Genomic DNA, 19,347 nt, shown 5'->3' with positions numbered 1-19,347 from the left:
CTTACTTCAAAGGCCGCTCTCTTGGGCTCTAAAGAGGGCATCCAAATAATCAGCATCTGCCCCTGCTTCCCTGTGCCACTACCCTCAGCTACTTCTGGAAGCCACTTCTGTCTCTACTCTTACTTGTGTCTTTCTAACATACTGCAGCCAAACTGATCACTCCTTGCTAAGCACTTTCCTCAGGTCACCTCACGGCTCAGAAATCTCTAGTGTCCTTTGTTTTCATCCACACCAAGTGGGAACTCCTCTCTCTGGCTTTCCCTGCAGTCCAGGACCCGGATGCACCCCACTCCACTACCCGCCATGCTGTTCCCTGGTCCTCCTCAGCTCCCCTCTCTGTTCCGGGGGCTGCTATTCTTCTGCACAGTTTATTCCCACTTCTCTGCCTTCACTCGCGTTGTGCCCTTGGCCTGGAGAGCTTTTTCTTCTGCCTAAGAAAAGTCTGCTCATTTTCTGAGACCCAGATCAAATTCTGCCTTTGCCAGGAATCCCACTCTTCGATTCCTCCAATGAGCAAATTCTCCTGGCCCCCTAGAGTTATATGGCATTTAGATTCCATAACCTATACTAGATAGGATGGATATATATATATATATATATATATAATCTATATCTCCCTCTGTATCAGGAACTGGGAGAAAAAAACATGGCACAAAGAGTTTAATTAAAGGACTGTGTACATTGAGTATGGATAGGGCAAAGTGAAACAAACAAGGGAAAATCAAGCCCCCAGATTTAGCCACAGCAAGAAACCCTGACCACCTCCAGACTTAAGGGGGCGAGGGGACTGAACATTGTCCAGAACTCCAACGGAGTAGCTCTAGCTATAGGAAAGGGCTGCCTGACCGAGCTGATGGCTTTAGTTAAGGGACACAGCTAACCTGTGGTGAGCTGGCACGGGGAGAGCCAGGGAGATAAGCAGCCTGACCTGGTTGTCCTCAAGCTGCTGGGTCTCTTGTCAGGACCTTCCAATGGTTTAAACCCAACTAGAAGGTCATGGGCAAGGGAGCCCATGGACACCTTCTGGAAAGCCTCCCATGGCCCAGAGCAGGGTGGAAACGTGCGTCTGGGGGAGAAACCGGAAAACAGAAAGCACCTGTTCTTCACCGTGCAGCTTCTCCCAAGCTAGGTGGAAAGTGGCTTGAAAATAGTGTGTGTTTGGTTATTACCCTCCACAGGGCCTAGTAGGCTCTAAATTAGAACAGGTGTAAAACTTCACAGACATTGAAGATCATCAAATAAGTAAGTAAATAAATAAATAGTAACTCCCCCCTCTAAGTCTGGTATCTTTTCAAGCAAGGCAGCCTCGGTTTTCCAAGTCAAAGTAAAAATCCAAGTTCCCTACCATGACCGGGATCCTGGCTCTCTCCATGATGTTTCCCGCTGCCCCTGGCCGGGCGCCGGCTGCCCAGCCTCTTCCGGCGCTTCCAGCATGTTTCCACCGCAGGCCCTCGGCCTGCAGATTGCCGCCGGCCCACAGGCTGTTACCTCATCAGGGAGGCCTTCCCCGCCGGACCTGAGTGAAAGAGCCCTGCCTCCGGTCTCTCTCTATGAGGGTACGAGGTACAAGGGTACCTCACTTCGTTGCCCGCATAGTGCCCCTACTCACTTGACATGCGCTCTACGTGTTATTACTTGTAGTTCTCCTTGCGCTAGAATACAAGATCTACGCAGCCAGGACTTGATCTGCTGCTTCCAAATACCCAGAGCCATGCCTGACACATGGCAGGAACTTGATCATTGATTTCATAAATATGTATATATGTATAAATATGTATATATATGCATATATATCCATTGCATATATGGGTATATACACATATATATGCATGCATAGTGTATAATGGGCTACATATATATAATATATACATATATTATATATGTAATAAGTTATATGGAGCAATAGAGGTCGATATTGAATATATATATTTATTATATACAGTTTACCCTTGAACAATATCAGGATTAGGGGCACAATAGCCCCATGCAGCTATAATCCCCATATAACTTTTGACTTCTCATCAGGAACCCTAACTTTGTGAAGGCGACAGTACCAACCCTTTCCCTGCTACCCCAAGTGTCCCCTGTTTTGGTTGCTGACCCGTCTCCCAGAATACACTACACCTTCTTATACCTTGGTACCGCTGCACACCCTATTTCTTCTGCCTAGAATATCCTGGCCTGACTTGTCTTACTGGCAAACTCCCAAGCATCTTGAAAACCTTCAGGGAAGCACAGCTTCTCGGATGCCAGTCACCACTTAGGTAGAGCTCGTCATTCCCTCTGTGTGTCCCCATTGGATCTCTCACCAGCCTCAATTTCGACCCTATCACATCATTCAGTGTCTGGTCTCTCCTGGACTGCAAACTTCTTAAGAATGATGACCAGAGCCAGAAATGATTTACTTAACTGTGTAGCCCCAATTCTGACAGTACAAAAATATGTTAACTGGTTACCGTGAATCAGATAAAAGAATGAGGTCCTAGATGGCCAGAGTGAAGCCTAGCCCACCACATCTGATAAGTCATCATATGGTGGAGGCCTTGTACATAATAAACTCTTTGTAAATGTTTCTGGGATAAAAGGGTTAAAGGGGTGAATGTGTTGTGAAACCAGCAATTTTCTTGTTCATTTCCATTTCTATGATCACTCCTTTTCCCTGGGAAAACTTGACTTCCTTCCACAAGGTTCCATTCTGAGTTACCCAAAGTTTCCTTCTCTCTAATCTGGCCACATCCTGCCTACCTATTTGTTATTGAAGCCTGGATTTTATAAACATACGAAACAGATAGGGTTTTTTCAACAGGCAAGAATCAAAGAGCAGACACTTACCCACAGACTGGAGTCCCCGGAGGAGGTTATTATTAGCAACAATCTACTCTGATCAGGCCATGATTTGTGAAGATTAAGCATGATAATATTTGGGAAACAATTTAATAAAGAAGTAACTATTCAGTATAATTAATAATGATGCATTAAAGCAATAAAGTTTGAGGGTAGTAACTCCTAGCTTTTACCCAGTTCATTCTCCTTGAAAGTTCAAGGGGTGCATTTGTATACGTATTTGACCTTAATTTAGGCTGATATTTAACAAAATATTTAACAAAATGAGAGGAATCCAACAAATTGTAAATACTAATTTTGAGCTAAGTAAGAATTGGGTGCCATTGATAATTAAAAGAGCCAAAGATTAGACTTAATAGCAAATCTTCCTTAAGACAAAAAAACCAAAAAAATGTAAACTGAAGTGATACTTGCCATGTCATAAAACAACATAGTAGGAAAAGTTCTCCCAAAATGTATCTTCTTCTTTCTTTGGTTAAAGTTAATAATTCTTTGTGTCCTTCTATTTAAAAAAAAAAAAAGTCAGTGCTCCTTTTCCTCCTGTTTAATGTGTAGATTAATATTAATTTGACACACCATGAGTTCCTGTAGCTAGTATTTCCCTTATTCACGGAAAGCTGCCATATTTAGTTTCCACTGAAGGCACTAAGAAGAAAGGGTTTTTTGGAGGGACATACCATAGGCAAAATTCTATTCTTTGCCACTTGTCTCTTTTGCCAACGCCCCCTATCAGAATTGCCTCTGTAAGGTCCCGGGAGAATGAGAGGGTCAGAGTCCATCTTTGAGACCCTCCGTTTCATTTATAGAACGCTGAGGGTGCCCCATCCAAGGGATTGCTATGACAATTTGCAGACAGTAGGGGCGATGGGACTCCGCAGGAGGTGGCCCTCCTAGTGATTTGGGTCTGCTCTAACTCAGGCCTGCAAACTTGGTCCAGCCAGAGGCCCTGCAGATTGCCGAGGCGGAGCACAATGGGCCCAGGTCCCCCAGAACTTCAGAAACTGGGCATTTCTCCCGAAGGAAGTGCCCCGAATAGCTTTCAGCCCGCAATCCTTCCTAACTGTTGGAATGACAACCTGTGACCTTCGTGCAAAGGACGTTCCACACACCACAGGGCACAGGTGTGAGATGGGAAATCACTTTTTCAGCCTTCGAGGGAAAGAGGCTGTAGATGGCAAGCTGGGAGGGCAGGGACATTCTCCCCGTGTCTCGGAAGGGGAGAGAAACTTGTCTCTGGGAATGTTAAAGGTGTCTCTCCCTGACCGCGGGGAGCGGAAAGGAGAAGGTGTGTCTCTCCGCGTGGCCGCGCAGGAGAAAGGCTCTGAGTTGTAAGGAAATGGGAGGTGTCTCCGATGTTTATTTTTGCCTAGCAACCCACAGCCAACTGCTTCCCCAGCAGCCATCCACAAGCGCCTCTCAGCCTCCCCTGTCCTAGAGACTGGAAAGCGGTCACTTGGTGTCAGTAAATCGGGGAGGGTGTGTGTGGTGGAGGTGGAGGTGGGAGGGCACCCCCTCCTTCGCCCACGCTCAGGGCTCACCGAGCTAAGCTGTGGCCCTCTTTCGGGCTTGACTTATCGAGGTGACCTTCGCACGACTAAGTTATTTACATGATAAACTGGGGAGAGGGGGCGGTTCAGCCACTGGGACCGGAGTGGGGTGACAGTATTGTCTGTGCGCAGCCGTTGGGTTCAGAAAGCTGAAAATGCCTGTGTTTGGGGGGCACTCGTGGGAGGGGTGGGGTCTCTGCAGCGATTTCGGGGGAAAGAAGCAGTGGTAGGTTGCGTTGTAGGAAAAAGGAGGGGTGCTTGCAGGGGCTGGGGGCCGGGGAGGGGAAAAGGTCTTTAGGAGGGGAGCCGAGGGGAGCCGTGCAGATGGCCGGAGGGGGAGGCGGAGGCCGAGCGGAGACTGCAGACTTTTCCGGGGAGTGGAGGGGTGGCTATGCAGATGACTGGGTGGGGTAGTGACTCCGGAGGGTGGCCGGGGTGGGGGTGGGGTGTACGCGAGCGCCTGTGGCTAGGCTGGGGGGGGGAGGGGGAACCCGGGGGCGGGGCCTGCGCCGGCTGCGGAGGGGCGCGGGGGCGGGGTTGCCCTCCCGGGCCGCGCCGCGCGCGGGCGCCAGAGCGAGTGTGCGCGGGGGCGCGCGCGCTCGAGCCCGGGAGGAGGCTCCCGAGCGAGTCGGTCGTGGCGGCGCAGCCCGCTCCCCCGCGCCCTATGTGAGGGAATCGGGGAGGCCAGCGGCGCGCAGGGGAGGGCGAGGCATGTGCACGGGCCGGGGGGTGCTGCAGCCGCCCGAGGAAGAGGAGGACGGCGGCGGCGAGGAGGAGAGCGGGGGACTCGCGGCGGCGGGCCCGGGCCGCGGGGATGCAGCGGACTGTGTGTGTCTGGCTGTAGCTGACGCGAGGCGGCGAGGAGGCGCCGGAGACCCGCGAGAGGGGCGACCGGGAGGCGGCGGCGGCGGCCGGGAGAAGTAGCAGCAGGACGGGCGGCGGCGGCAGCGGAGACGGCAGCCCTGAAATGCATTTTCTTCTCCAGCGGCCATGTTAACCAGGAAACCTTCGGCCGCCGCTCCCGCCGCCTACCCGACCGGTAAGGAGGGCCGGGCCGCCACGGCGCCCCGGGCGCCCGCCCCCGCCGGCCCCCGCCGGCCCCCGCGCGGCCCGGGTCCAACCCTCGTGGCGCGGGCGCCCGCCGCCTGCGGGACCTCGAACAAAGTCTGCGCCGCGGCGGGGCCCCCGGGCGGACGGCGCGCCCTCGCCTCGGCTCCGCTCAGCTCATTGTTGCACGCCGGCCCCCGGGCTCCACCGAGTGGAACCCTCGACCCGGCTGGCGGGGGCCGTCCCGGGCCACCCCCCCCACCCCCTCGCCCGGGGCTTGGCGAGGCCATCGCGCCCTTGTCGGCGGTCCAGTCCTCTTCCCGGCCTGCGGCCGCTTGCAACGTGGGCCGCCCAGCCCCGGCCCAGCCCGGCTCCGCCGCGGGGTCGCGAACTCGCGCGCCGGCGCCCGACTTAACTTTGCAGCTGCCTGAGCCCCGCCCGGGGCTGCGCGCCTGGGATCCGGGGCCGGGGCGCCCTTTTAGTTCCCCCGGACGCCAGTTTTTACCATCCGGCCTGTCTCCTGGGGAGAGCGGGGTTCGCTACCCAGAGGGGTGGGGCGGGGCGACGGGGTCTGGGTGACTTTCTCTCCCCTGACCCTCTTTTGTCTCCTCTTGCGCGTGGCTCCCAGGCCGAGGAGGGGACAGCGCCGTTCGTCAGCTTCAGGCTTCCCCGGGGCTCGGTGCGGGGGCTCCCCGGAGCGGAGTGGGGACCGGCCCGCCCTCCCCGATCGCCCTGCCGCCTCTCCGGGCCAGCAACGCTGCCGCCGCAGCGCACACGGTGAGACCCAGCCCCGCGGGAGGCCGGGGGGAAGGGGTGCGGGAGGGGCCCGGGGCATAAACACCCGGACGGTGGTGTTCTGACGCCTGGAAGAGAAAGGTCGTAGTGCGAGTGTCTCCACGCCCCTGGCTAGTGGCCTCTGTTGGACGCCACCCTGTGCAACTTGGGTGAGCCCAAAGCTGCAGCCACAAAGGAAGATTCGTGGCGTGGGCCCCTCACTTCCCCTCTGGAGCCCGCCCACCCCTGCGCTCCTCTTCCTCGGAACTTCCTTCTTGCTTTTTTCCTTCTTTTTCCCTCCTTTTCCCGTCCTTGCTTCCCAGAGCTCCTTTTCCTGACCGGATAAACATCCCCCAGCACCCCCCCACCACCACAACCACCACGTTGAGTAGTGGGTATTTATAGAACAGATCTGTGTTAGGGGACAGTCAGGCCGTCCTGCCCGGAAAATCGATCCCCCAAAGAGCCTCCCAAGCCTGGCTCCAGCTAGCAGGGAGCACCGCCAATTGCCCCCGCGTGTGGAAGCATGTTTTATGAGTGCTACAGGTTTGAGCACAGCAGAAATTGTAATTAACATTAACAAAAATAAGAGCCACAGCAGCAGTCAAAACAACAAGCCACCCCTGTAAGGATTCTGCATTTGGATATTATTCAAAAGGAAAGAGCCGCCTTTGCTTTGGAAGAGAGAAGGGCAGGGCAGGGCGCCTGGCAGGTGCCTGTGCCCCTCTGTGGGTGGAGAGGGAGGGGAGAGCCCATCGTGGGACTAGTGGCTGCAGATTGGCAAGCTGGATTTGACTGCAGCATGTACCTTTTCTCAGCTCGCAGAGATCGCCCTTGGAAGGTGACTGATTAGAGGGGCTGTGCACTTTTGGAGGTACTGATGGTTCCCCAGGTCCTATATCCAATTGGATCCTCCAGAGGAACAGCCCAAGGTGGTTCTGCATGAGGGACACTTGGTAGGAATATGGCTTCATTTGCCTCCTGAAAGTTGAATTCTTGTAGAAAAGGCCATTTCTGCTCTACAGAGAAGCAGCTCAGGGTCATGTGTTAAAGGGAAACTTCTTCATTAGAGAATTTGTGAGAGGATGGATGCAGCGGAGTATCTCCCCTTAGACCTGGACTGATGTGCACAAGTTGTATAGGAGAACATTTTGTTTCTAGTCATTCTCTCTCTGTCCCTCTCTCCCTCCCTTCTCTCTCTCCCTCTGTCCCCTCTCCCCTTAACATGTGACCAAGGGCTAGGAATTGACCACACTGAAGTTAACTGATTGTGTCGCACTGTTGATGGTGGAAGAGAATCAGTCAGGCTGGTTGATTGTGTATGTTAATGGTTGAGTGTTCCTGTTACAGTGATGTTTTAGTTGAGGAATTGCCATTGGTTTTAGGGGTTTGGGTTTGTTAGGTTCGGAATTGTCTGACAATTTGGAAATGATCACATCCACTTTTTTCCATGTGTGAATGCAATCACATGACTTGGCGTGACCTGGAAAGAAGTGCTTGGTTTGCGTCTGGATTCCAGGAGTGGGCTTTACTAGATTTACTTTTTCCAGTGGGTACACGTAACGAGATTAGAGAATACAGAAGGTGTCCACTGGAGGAACAGCCTGCCGTGGACCAGAAATGAAAAGATGTGAGGGTCGTTCTGAGGACTCCCAGGAATGGATGTGTTTATTTTCTTGTGGTATCTGCCTGATTGACCTGTTTTTATCTTACAGTTAAAATTCCAGTGTGCTATTGGTCATTAGAGACTTGGTTTGGAAAGTGTGAAGTTGGGTTTTGACTGTGGTTTAGTTTTGATTTTATTTGTACAACACTGCAGGTTTCCTAGAACAGGAGAGTTTAAAAAGACCACACAGCATTTACCTGGTTTTACTCTTTGATTTTACGGGTGAGGAAATAGGTAGGTTAACTGGTTTGGTCAAGATTCCCTAGCAAGTTGATGTCAAGGCTGGAGCTAAAGGCCAGCCCTTCTGAGCCTAGCTTCAACATCTAGTTTGACACCGCTAATCCTAGGAAGTTGTGTTTGTTTTATTATAAATGCAGGAATCTTTGCAGATTCATATTCTCATATGTCTTTCAGGTGTTGATAAGGTTTTTTTTTTTTTTTTTTTTTTAAATCCCACAGCAATTATACCTGGGAAGAGCTGTTTTAGAATAAGGGGGGAAAGCGTATTGAGGAGAGAAAAATGACCTTGTCACAGGAGCTTGCCCATATTTTCCATTGTAAATGATACAGTTGGTGGGTAAATATGTGATTATAAAGACTGTGAACTTTGGAATTTATTTAGTCCATTGCCCTTTTGTTACCTGTCTCCATGGATAAATTATTGTATACTTAGTCATTTTGTTTGTTTCTGTTTGTTCTAAAAGTGTGCCCAGTGACTGTCTCAATTCCTATTTTTTTTTAACGTTGTATAGGAGATAATATTATACTTATTTTTTAATTCCCAAGTATTAGTATTAGATCAGTTTCATAAATATTCTGATGTTTAAAGCCATCTCCAGTTATCATTTTACCTTTATAATATAATTGGGATTAAAGAAGAATGAGTAGTCTCGTTTTAAAAATAGGAATATTTTGAAGAAGAAAAAGTAAGATATTTGCCTTAGGGCCACATAGGTTGTCTGTGACTGAGGAGCAACTAAAATCCAACCTTTTTGCACTCAGTTCTATTCCATAACACTATACACCATTTCTAAGATGTCTTCAGGAAGTTTCAAGATGCTTAAAAATGTTAGCACAGTGAAGGATCTTCTATTTTCCACTTTATTATTGGAAGAGATTAAAGCTACCAAGCTTTTGTTCTTACATAATTTTTAATACTAAACTATTTCATGGTCAGAGAAGGCTTCTGTGGGTCTCTCTGTTTGCACGCATACATCCTACCTGTCTAACGACAGCATTCATTCTGTGTGTGTTTTAAATGCGACAGCCATTCTAGGTGGGCCCCGGCAAATAGGAGTAAGCCACGTCCTGAGACTTCAGGAGGCGGAATGAAAGGTTTTTAATATCCTTTCCCTTACATAGGCCTGGCATATGTGTTCTGGAAATAGTGTGGTTCTTCTAGAGCTCCCCCCACCCCTTTTTTTTTCTAATCAGTTAATTGTGCTTCAGAATTTCGTCGTGATTAGAGAGTCCTGCACTGTTTGAGATCAAAGGCCTTCCTTACCACCGCCTCTCAACCGAATCCCCCTTAACATCTGGAGTTTGTTTTTTTTTTTTAAATGACACCCGTGGCTTTGAGGTGTTTAGTCGATGCATCTACTCTGAGTCCTTTTTAACTGGCTGTCGCTTGCCTTTAAGTCTCTGCTGAGGCACTGGAAGGCTAACATCTTGTGACTCGGGTCACCAGGGAGGATTCCCAATTCCCCGGGCTTTAACTTCGTGTTTTCTTATGAAGGTACAAAGGTGGTTCCCACATGGAACTCAGAGAGTTATCAGTTAGCAAGGGTTTGTTAACATGTGTTCTTCTAATCAATTGATCTGTCCTGAGTGCTTTCTGTCTGTTTGGGTTTATGTTTATAAGGACTTAACAAAGATAAGAGGTGACTCCGCCCTTGAATTGCTCACAGCCAGATGGGTACCTCCAGTGTCAAAACAGGGTAAAATGAACTAGGCATTAACAGTCTCTCCATGGGCTAAACGCACAGGGAACGAAGGGGGACAGTTCATTGGAAAGGTGAGAGGTGCACTGGACATTGAAGACCTAGGAGTTAGGAGAGTCCAAGCAGCTTTTGGAAAGATGATAATAATAGCTCTTCTTTACTAAGCACTTTGTACATTTTACCTTATTTAATCCTGATAGCCCTAATGAGAAGCCCTGTTGCCTTTTGTTTAACAGCAAGTATTCTGAGGTTCAGAGAGATTAAGTAAATCACCCAAGGTCACGCATTTAGTAAGTAATAGAGCTGGGATTCATTCCCCGTGTGTCTAATTGAAGATGTCTCAACTCGTAACCACTATGAAACATGACTTCACCAAAAAGCAGAGGAGCATAAAAGAGCTTGGTGTCTCCACCAGTCTTGGGGAATGCAGCTTTTTTACTCTCAGAATTGTAACAGTGGTAGATGACATTGGAAGGAAGGACTGAGGTCATTTATGTTCTACATTTCAGAACCTGGAGTCCTAGCCTATCAGTTCATGTATTATCTATGGAAATGGCATAGAGTTGTAGGCCTTGAGCAAAACTGAGGTTAATATCAGATTGACAGTTTTCAGTTACAGCTCCAGAAGTACTTTGGAGAGAAGAGATTTGAGGAATTTTAGACCTAGAAGCAAGGGGGCATGTTAGGAGTCCGCTTCCAGTGTGCCAGTGAAAGACAACAGGAGTGGGTCGTGATGCCGGGTCCCTGGAGAGGAAGTAGGATGGAGAGAGATGACAAGGCCTAATGGGGACTTGGAAGGTGAGGGAGACACTGAAAAGGATTTCCAGTTGTAAAGCTTGAGTGACCGGCGGTGAAGCCTTTTGTTCATTGGAAATTGAGGGGATGAGAGGAGGAACTGGTTTGGGTAGGAAAATCATGAGTTGGGTTTGAATTGCTTGTGGGAAAGGCCATGGGTCTGTAGTTGGACACAAGGGCCAGAGCCCAGGAGAGTAGATTGGGCAGGCCCCAGCTAGATGTGGCATAGGTGGCAGATGTCAGCCGCAGCTGTGGTCAGGATCAAGTAGGGAGAATTAGTGGGAGTTGAGAAGCCAGGAGCGTTGAGGCTTGAACCCTGGGGAATCCCTGAACCCACCCAAGGGTAGGTGGACTAATAGTTGAGACAGCTGAGAAGAGTCAGAAAAAGTGTTTGGAGAGGGAGTAGGTGAACCAGTTACTAGTCAAGCTCTCTTTGGTGCTAGTCACTAAACGTGTGTGTTAAATTTTTAATTGTGCAAAACATGAAGACTGCTGTTGCAAAAACTGGAGTGAATTTCTGATGCTGAGAAAGTTTTGCTTTGTTCTCTTTTTAGGAGTTGCTAAAGCCCCAAGGTTAATTTTGTCCCTATTGAAGCCTCATGCTTTTTTGTAGTGTGTACACTACAAAATGTAATGTAGGTTTTTCTTCTGAATCACTCCTTCCCACCTTGAAGAGAATGGTTCTCTAGAAGAGATAGCTTTTGAGTTTCAGGTCCTTGTATTTCCTGGTGCTTAAAAGACCACAGTGGGTCTTTGGAGGAGGGGTGCAAAGAGAGTGGGCTTGGACAAACAAAAGCAGTTGGACAAGCCTGTATTACTTTTATATACACTCATGGACTTCCTAATTCATCTTTATGGACCATTCCGCTTTTGGCATCGAATGGGGATATAATAACCTGTCCAGCTACCCTGACAAAAGTTCACTTAGCATGAATATCATCATCTATGACTTTAATAAAAGGGTTTGACTAGAAGTCTTCACAGAATTGGTGTGAGAAGTAAAATCCCTCACTCTATGAAATCACACTTTGGACAAGCCCAGGGACTATACTATATTTTACTTTGTTTTAGAAGCAAGCAGAGAGAAAAGTCATTCTTCAGATAATCACTGTGCGGACAATATGTCAGTTAAAGAAAATTCGAAGGTCTTGGTTGGCTACTAAGAAGGACGTGAAATTTTGTTTTGGAATCCAGGTGATCCCAAACGACTTCCCAAATTGCGATATTACATATACAAACTGCTTCTACTCTTTTGGTAGTATAGAAAGCCCGAAAGGTAGGATTCAGAAAGTGCCACACAGAAAGAAATACCAAAGAAGATTTCAGTTAATTTGTTATAAGCTCCTAGAGAACAGTGCCTCTGCCCCTTGTGTGGCTAGACTTTAGCTGATACTGGTTGAATGAATGAGGTGGGTTGTGAATGAGGAATTGATCCTTAAGATTCTATATAGGAATCACCAAGCAAGATGCATTAAGACTTGTGGGTGGTTGTCTGAGGCTGGTGAGAATTCCTAACTGAGAAGGCATCGTGGCCGCTAGGGCTCTCCCCTCCCTCACATCTTTGCAATAATAATACTTGAAAGAAATCCCAAGCAGATTCTCAGTAAAAGGCTGGGGGCCCCTTGGCTTGCACTGGCAGTTTTGTTTAGACAGGAATGTTCAGGGTTGGCATGTGCGCCTGAAATAGAAGTCGCTACTTTGTATTCCTTGTTGGAAAGCCGAGTATCCCAGCAGCCCACAGAAATACACTGTGTGCAGAGCTGAGCCATTGACCAAAGGAAGGCCCAAAAGTGTGTGGTGGATGGTTTGTCGCGCTGAATGGCCTTAAATGGTCATCCCAGTCAATGAAGCCCAGACGTTTTTAAAAATAGATGAGGGGTTTACAGGATGCTACAGTGCATATCTACATGGGAATCTCTCAAACCAAAAAGTGCAGATTTTTTTGCCAGCGGTTCATACATCTTCCTAGGTATAGTCAGTTCTCCAAGTAGTAGAGAAGACCCGAGAATGAATATGCTGATGTTTTTACAACAGAGCTAGTGAGACAGACGTGGCCCCTGCCCTCCTGGCAACAAGGAAGCTACTGAGTGAACCGTGAAAGGGGGAGGGGCGGAGCCGGCACGGAGACCACATGTTCTTGTTATCTCTGTCCCGTTTCGTTTCATATTAGGTGTAGGTGGAGCGGGATGCCTGGGGCGTACCAGGCCTTGTGCTGAATGTTAGGTAGAGGCTAGGGAACAAGACAGATCTCTTGGCCTCCAGGGGAACTTTCTCTGAAGATCCTGCATAAGTGCAACCAATGACTGGTCTGTCGGGCGAAGTGCTCACAGTGTCCTTGTTTGCAGGATCTCATGTTGCAAAGCCTTACCAAAGCCGCTCGTCCTTTATTTTCTCAGAGGCTGTCAGCATCAGGGTGTTTGTGATGGGCATACAGCTCCTGGGCATACATCTCCTCCCTTGTAGTGCACCTGACTCCCCCCTGTTAGTGCAGACAGATCAGGTTTTGTAAAGGTGGGCTGGGGGCTGACCTGGAAAATAGCCCATGTGGACACACAGACTTCTTGCACCCTCCTGACGGTTGCTTTCTGCATTCCAGATCGGCGGCAGTAAGCACACAATGAATGATCACTTACACATCAGCAGCCACGGCCACGGCCAGATCCAGGTTCAGCAGCTGTTCGAGGACAACAGTAACAAGCGGACAGTGCTCACGACACAGCCCAATGGGCTCACCACGGTGGGGAAGGCGGGCTTGCCGGTGGTGCCCGAGCGGCAGCTGGAGAGTGTCCACAGACGGCAGGGCAGCGCCACATCTCTGAAGTCTATGGAAGGCCTGGGGAAGGCGAAGGCCACCCCTCTGACCCCTGAACAAGCAATGAAGCAATACATGCAAAAGCTGACCACCTTCGAGCACCATGAGATTTTCAGCTACCCCGAGATCTATTTCTTGGGTCCAAATGCAAAGAAGCGCCAGGGCATGACCGGTGGGCCCAACAATGGAGGCTATGACGACGACCAGGGATCCTATGTGCAGGTGCCCCATGACCACGTGGCTTACAGGTACGAGGTCCTCAAGGTCATCGGAAAGGGAAGCTTCGGGCAGGTGGTCAAGGCCTACGACCACAAAGTCCACCAGCACGTGGCCCTGAAGATGGTGCGGAACGAGAAGCGGTTCCACCGGCAGGCGGCGGAGGAGATCCGAATCCTAGAGCACCTGCGGAAGCAGGACAAGGACAACACCATGAACGTCATCCACATGCTGGAGAACTTCACCTTCCGGAACCATATCTGCATGACGTTCGAGCTGCTGAGCATGAACCTTTACGAGCTCATCAAGAAGAATAAGTTCCAGGGCTTCAGCCTGCCTCTGGTTCGCAAGTTTGCCCACTCGATTCTACAGTGCTTGGATGCTTTGCACAAGAACAGAATCATTCACTGTGACCTTAAGCCCGAGAACATTTTGTTAAAACAGCAGGGTAGAAGCGGGATTAAAGTGATCGATTTCGGCTCCAGTTGTTACGAGCATCAGCGTGTCTACACGTACATTCAGTCCCGTTTTTACCGGGCTCCGGAAGTGATCCTCGGCGCCAGATACGGCATGCCCATCGACATGTGGAGCCTGGGTTGCATTCTAGCAGAGCTCCTGACTGGTTACCCACTCTTGCCTGGGGAAGATGAAGGGGACCAGCTGGCTTGTATGATTGAACTCTTGGGCATGCCCTCTCAGAAACTGCTGGATGCGTCCAAACGAGCCAAAAATTTTGTGAGCTCCAAGGGTTATCCCCGTTACTGCACTGTCACGACTCTCTCAGACGGCTCTGTGGTTCTCAATGGAGGCCGTTCCCGGCGGGGGAAACTGAGGGGCCCACCCGAGAGCAGAGAGTGGGGGAATGCACTGAAGGGGTGTGACGATCCCCTTTTCCTTGACTTCTTAAAACAGTGTTTAGAATGGGATCCTGCGGTTCGCATGACCCCTGGCCAGGCTTTACGGCACCCCTGGCTGAGGAGGCGGTTGCCAAAGCCTCCGACGGGGGAGAAGACATCCGTGAAAAGGATAACCGAGAGCACTGGTGCTATCACATCCATTTCCAAGTTACCTCCACCTTCCAGCTCAGCTTCCAAACTGAGGACTAATTTGGCACAGATGACGGATGCCAATGGGAATATTCAGCAGAGGACAGTGTTGCCAAAACTTGTTAGCTGAGCTGAGTCCCCCGATGCTGGTAATCTGAAAGATACGACGTTGCTGAGCCTTATCGGGTTGAAAAGGAGTAGCTCAGACCTGTTTTTATTTGCTCAATAACTCAACTCATTTGTATCTTTTCAGCACTTATTTTAATGTAAGAAAGTTGTTCATTTTGTTTTTATAAAATACATGGGGACAATGCTTTAAGTTTTTATACTTCCTGAAACTGTTTTTGTGTTCTAAAAGTATGATGAGCCTTACTGTATCTAGTGTGGCAGAGTAATAAACATCAGTGGCAGGCCATTGATTACTTCGTGACTGCTGCGCATTTACAGATTGGTGTCGAAGACATTCACTGTTTCTATGGTTCATAGTATATTCTCCCCAGGCGACTGCCCCCGAAGGGCCCCCTCCTCCCTCCATGCGCCAGGTTCACGCACTGGGGTAGCAGGTCCTGCCTCCGTTTGCCGTACGTCTCGTGGGTGGTAGCAAGGGCGGGAAAGAATGGTCAGGAAGCCAGCGATGCTCTAAGGAGAACTGCATCTTGAGGGACTGTTTTTCCCCAAACCAGTGGTCAAACAGACATGACCGCCCCAAGGTTGTAAATGCCCGCTTAGCCTTCTGACTTTCTAAAAGGTGGCCAAGCACACCTGGGTGGGTAAACGGAAACGTGTGTGTTCCTTCCAATTTTCGAATATGATCAGCGAGCAGTTTTGTAAAGAAGCCTCAGATTACGGACTTGGTTTTGCACCTAAATATAGAAATGTATTCCATGAACTGTTCCTCCTCTTTGCTTTCCTCCTCTCTGTTCCTCTTTTACCACACATCTGTGTGCTTGCATTTAGGGTTTTGGTTTTTTTTTTCTTCCTTCCTTCAGATATATATCCCAGACTGTTAATACAGAAGAGAGACATTTCAGCTGTGATTATGACCATTGTTTCATATCCCAGTTTAAAAAAGAACAGCAGCCTAGCTACTTAAGGTGGGGATTTCCAGAGTTCCAAAGGTTTAGCAAATTAGAGTGAGTTCACACTTTTCAGGTGCCACTGTAAGGTTCTCTTAGCCTGGGAAAGCATCAGCTCTTTCTTTAAAGAGAAAGAAGGTTGAAAATCCTCTTGCTGAACAGAAGTCATTGTGACTGTTCAATGAGACCAATTTTAATAACAAATTTAAAGGAGGAGAAGCTCAATTGCAAGTTAAATGGTTTGACTTATTTGCATCATTAGAAATACCCCAAATTGCATTTCTCTATCTTACTTTCTTTTGGATTGCACTGATTGTTTTTGTGGGAATGACACTTTACCTGGGAAAGTAACTGAGAGTTAGGTAAAAGAATATTTTCGTCTCTGAATAATAATTATTTTCAAAGTGAAAAATTCAGTATTTTATCACTAATGTATGAGCAGTGATATTTAACAATTTCAAGGCACGTTGAAGAAATTTTTTAGTATGTGCAATTTAATATAGAGAGATTTTTGCCTGTTTGGAAAATAGGTTTTGGGTAGTGTAAACTAGGATAAATACTCTTTTATATGCACAGATATTATTGTATTGCCTGTAAATTGATTTACAAGTACTTAAAGCATGGTCCCCGGCGAGGCCAAGAAAGTTTCCGGTTAAGTTCTTTAACTATTAGTCCTACAGTTTCTCTTAACTTAAAAAGGAAAAAGAAAAAAAAGAAAAAAGAAAGTAGTTTTTGGAATAAAACACTTATCTTGAGGCTTTGTCAGTTGTTGGTGGAGAAAAACGCTCAGGAAATATTACAGATATTTGCCAAAAAACAGTAATAAGATTAGCTTATTAAAAAGATAGTGATGTTGTTATTTGCTTTTCTATTTAAGGGTGTCACTGATAAATTACTTTGTACTTCTGTATTTAGAAATTAGAGCTTCTTTCCCCAAATTCTTTAGCATTCTATACACATCTCTGTGTGATTTGTGGAAGTGCAATAATATGTTAGTAAGTTGCTTTTTAAATGATGCTCACATGATGAAACCTCCAATCAGTGGCTTATGGAATTTAAAGACTGTATTTATTACTGAAATTCTGACTTAAAGGCATAATTGGTATGGTGGCTTTGTAAAAACCATAAGCCTCTGAATGATGGTTTGCTTCTTGAGGTCAGTAAAAGAAACAAAAATATAAAGGCTGTTTTCCCCTTGCAATGCTCCTCTTCCATACCCACCCTCGTCTTCACAGTTAGGTTTCTATGAACCTGAGCCTGCCATTAGTAGAAATTTCCCTTTAAAATACATGTGAAAATCTATAAATGGACTAATACTGCTTGTCTTTCCCCCACCACATAAAACTAGTTCTTAAGATGCCAATAGTGCATTTGTGACTATATTCACAAATGTAACCGGAAACTTTTAAGCCAAACTATAATGTGCAGCGCTATGCACCCCCATCCCCAAATACAGTGAAATTTACTTCATTCACAAAGAGCCACCATGTTCAGTGTTTCGTGATAGGGCTGCTTTGAAAAAAATTCTAGCTTAATTACGATGTCCAAAAAAGAAAAAAAAAATGTTGCATCTCTGTGATCTTAAATAAATGAAGGGCTCTAATAGGCTACTAGGAGTTGGCTTGGAAACAGTCCTTGGTCTCACAGGTTACCATTGTCTAGGGATGTCTGAGCTGTTTTCAGATTTCAGACTAGCACAGTGTCTTGTCTTTGGTTGCAGTCTCATCTGGCTCCGTTCCTTGCACCTCCACAGTGCGCATGAGCACGTCAGGGCGTTGCTACGACAGTGGAACAGCATGGTGACGCGGGACAGTGCAGATCACCAGTAGAGGAGAAGTTGTGCCCTTAGTGTTAACAATGTGCCTTTTGTTCCGAATGCCATGTTGTAGGGCATGCATTTTTGGGCCTCTTTAACTCTTTGAATACCAGGCAGTGAGGATGGAACCCACCTCTGCAGAGCTACATCTGTCTTAAATACCCAGTTACTTATAGGCCTTAATAGAAACCGTAAGGCGTGACTCATCATCAGGCATTGAGGAAGGTAACCACTGGTTAGTCACACAGGAAATTCCTATGTTTAAGGGGTTAAAGACGGTCTTTGTTGTATCTGAACATCAGACTGATTTTTTAAATGATATTTTTTTGTTACGCTAACACTAGACAAAAACCAACTGTATTTGTAAAAATTTACCTCAAACCATTTAATTTTATAGTGTGATTAATCCCAGGGCATTTGGTCTGAACCAAAGTGCATTCCTTTTCTATGTGCCTGGCTCTAGTACGGATGGCCAGGGATTTTTACAATTTGGGTGCAAGGCACTTCAGCCACTTTTAAACTTAATGTGTGGTTTGGAGTCATGTTCAAGGACTCCATCAGGAGGTTAGGCAACACTTCAGGCATCAGTAGCATTGGGCCATATTGGAATCTTAAAAGTGTGAATTATTTTAAGGAGAGCATTCATTTTTGTAATTTTTTTCATCAAGAATATTTCTGGTAAGCAGAAGACTTTAAAAAAAAAAAACTGATTTGGTTGGTAAAGGTTTTAATATCGCCCAACATAATGCTGTGGTAGCATTTAAAAAAAAAGTATTTGTCAACTCTTGTTTCTTAGGGGCTTGTACATCTCTCTGCTATGGACATATAAAATTAATTGTAATTATACTCAGCTCAACTGCTACAGTTATGTCTAGGCAGTGGCTTGGGTTTTTATCGAGCAACAACTTAGACACGTGACTGTAATATGCTGCAACTGTGTGTACTGAAAATATGTGAAAATGGTTGAATGTGGACTGTGTATATATGTATGTAAACATTTCTGTGAGATGCTGCTGTCGCCACTTAACATGAAATATGTTCTGGTGGATTTTAATCCTAGTGGCCAGTTCTGTGATACTGTATGTATTGTACAGCTGAAGACAGGAGTAAGACTGTTCAGTGAATATTGGTTACATTTTATTGTCGTGGCCAGAGATAATTTCAGAATAAAAATTTAATGTCCTACCTTACTTTTCTCCCCTTTTCTAACTATAATTTAACTCCTGATCTATTTCTGGTGATATTCTTGGTCTGGTAGCCTGGAGAGAGTCTAGAAGGCAAACATTGTCAGCTACAATTTTTTCTTTTTTATTCAGTATAAATGTGCAAGCTCCAAGTAAGAAAGTATAAATGTGCAAGTATAAATGTGCAAGCTCCAAGAAAGAAAGACTAATGATTTTAGTAGGCAACTCTTGCTTTTCTCGGGATATCCTGTTCTTAACCTGTAATATTTCCACGTAACTTATCCTTTATACAGACTCTGAAGCCATGTTCTATATTCTGCTGAAACATCAAATCTTTTTTTCTTTTTCTTTTTCTTTTTCTTTTTTTTATTTGAACCTTCAAGGTGACAAGCTGTGGGAGCGGAGTCTGTAAATTATTCCCCACCAGTCTATTCTCTGCGCCCAACTTCTGGCAAATGATTCGTTTATGCGCTCACCAGCTCCCCCATATGCTTCTTAATGCTTATGCCTTTGCAGTTCTTGTACTTGGTGGTCTCTATGGTTCATGTTTTGGGGGGTTTTCGTGTCTCTTTCTGCCATGGCTG

The 19,347-nt window shown here is 47.1% G+C and overlaps 1 protein-coding gene across 1 annotated transcript; it reads left to right on the top strand.

Moving 5' to 3' along the window:
- Window positions 1–4,964: 4,964 nt before the first annotated feature.
- DYRK2 (dual specificity tyrosine phosphorylation regulated kinase 2) lies at window positions 4,965–18,764 on the top strand. Its single transcript, XM_059402520.1, has 3 exons — window positions 4,965–5,430; window positions 6,067–6,215; window positions 13,210–18,764. Exons 1-3 carry the CDS (start codon window positions 5,382–5,384, stop codon window positions 14,815–14,817), a joined length of 1,806 nt encoding a protein of 601 aa, XP_059258503.1. The 5' UTR covers window positions 4,965–5,381; the 3' UTR covers window positions 14,818–18,764.
- Window positions 18,765–19,347: the final 583 nt, after the last annotated feature.

This window comes from Mustela nigripes, chromosome 6 (assembly GCF_022355385.1).
Source record: "Mustela nigripes isolate SB6536 chromosome 6, MUSNIG.SB6536, whole genome shotgun sequence".
NCBI lineage: Eukaryota > Metazoa > Chordata > Mammalia > Carnivora > Mustelidae > Mustela > Mustela nigripes.
The sequence above is the reverse complement of the archived record's forward strand: the minus strand, read 5'-3'. Positions and strand labels throughout refer to the sequence as shown.